This window comes from Rhinopithecus bieti, unplaced genomic scaffold (assembly GCF_001698545.2).
Source record: "Rhinopithecus bieti isolate Rb0 unplaced genomic scaffold, ASM169854v2 repeat_1899, whole genome shotgun sequence".
NCBI lineage: Eukaryota > Metazoa > Chordata > Mammalia > Primates > Cercopithecidae > Rhinopithecus > Rhinopithecus bieti.
The window spans coordinates 1-1,557 of NW_016831456.1; the positions used below are offsets into that span (position 1 = coordinate 1).

The 1,557-nt window shown below is 40.6% G+C and overlaps 1 protein-coding gene across 1 annotated transcript; it reads right to left on the reverse strand.

Moving 5' to 3' along the window:
• Window positions 1-100: 100 nt before the first annotated feature.
• Window positions 101-1,551, reverse strand: LOC108524520 (zinc finger protein 845-like). Its single transcript, XM_017865635.1, has one exon. The coding sequence runs from the start codon at window positions 1,467-1,469 to the stop codon at window positions 156-158; it is 1,314 nt and encodes a 437-aa protein (XP_017721124.1). The 5' UTR covers window positions 1,470-1,551; the 3' UTR covers window positions 101-155.
• Between the last annotated feature and the right edge of the window lie 6 nt (window positions 1,552-1,557).

A 1,557-nucleotide genomic window follows, 5' to 3' on the forward strand; every position in this document is an offset into this window, starting at 1 on the left:
GGGAGGAAGGAAGGAAGGAAGGAAGGAAGGAAGGAAGGAAGGAAGGAAGGAAGGAGAAGAGAGAGAAGAGAAGAGAAGAGAACTGTTTTGTTTTATGCGACCACCGGTGCAGGTGCCAGAGAAGAGGCAAGTAGGCAAGGTAAAAAAAAGAAACTTTATTGCATAGCTAATGCAAAAGAAGAGGAGGCGAGGTTCGTCAGTCTCCAGCGATGGAGGCCGAGGAAGTCGCTCCGGCTAAAGGTCTTGCCGCATTCATTACACTTGTAAAGTTTCTCTCCAGTATGAATTATCCTATGTCGTTCAAGGTTTGATTTGCAACTGAAAGCTTCATCACATTCTTCACATTTGTAAGGTTTCTCTCCAGTATGAAGCCTACGATGGCGTGTAAGGGATGACTTCTGACTAAAGGTCCTGCTGCATTCATTACACTTGTACGGCTTCTCTCCAGTATGAATTTTCCTATGTCTTTCAAGGTTTGCTTTTAAACTGAAAGCTTTGTCACATTCTTCACATTTGTAAGGTTTCTCTCCAGTATGAAGTCTACGATGGTATACAAAGTATGACGTTTGACTGAAGGTCTTGCCACATTCATTACACCTGTAAGATTTCTCTCTAGTATGAACTGCCTTATGATTTACAAGGGCTGAATTTCGACTGAAGGTCTTGCCACACTCACTGCACTTGTAATGTTTCTCTCCAGTATGAAGTCTACGATGGCATGTAAGGGTTAACTCCTGACTGAAGGTCTTGCCACAATCATTACACTTGTAAGGTTTCTCGCCAGTGTGACATCTACGATGACATGCAAGGTATCGCTTTTGATTAAAGACCTTGCCACACACATCACATTTATACTGTTTCGCTCCTAAAGGGATTATCTGATGTTTCCTTAAGAGTGACCTATAATTAAAGGCTTTGCCACTCTCATTACATGGGAAAGATTTTTCTGTCATGTGTACTTCCTGCTTTTGTGTGAGTAATGAAGAATTCAGGAAATTATTCCCATAGTTATTAGATATATGGGTTTTGGGCCTACAAGAAATTCTTTGGGCTGTTGAAAATGAGGAAGCATCGTTGATAGACTTCTCAATGCTTTGGGATGTTGAAACCGAGGAATCATCGTTGATAGACTTCTCAAATTGATTACCAATCTTCCCATTGGGCTGAAATATATGCAGTTCAGGCAGATGCGAATGAAAGCTTAATCCAAGCTGATCTTTAATAGGTTTGTTTCCAGCATGCGTTTGATCCTGTCGGTTTGTACTACTCGTCAACTCTTTGATTTTTGTCATGGGTGCTTCATGGCTATTTCTTTCATCTTCTTTCCACTGAAACTCAAAATCATGAATATCTTTCTCCATTTCCTGGAAGCAAAAATCTCCAATGTGATGACGTTCACGTCTTTGCATTGTCCCTCTGTGGATCACCTTCGTATTGCCTTGCGCTGTTGATGAGAACTCCTTCATCATGCATTTGGAAGAGATATCTACAAAATATAAACACCAATAGGTTTCCACTTAAGTACAGATGGTATATAATACTGAAATGTGTAAATAG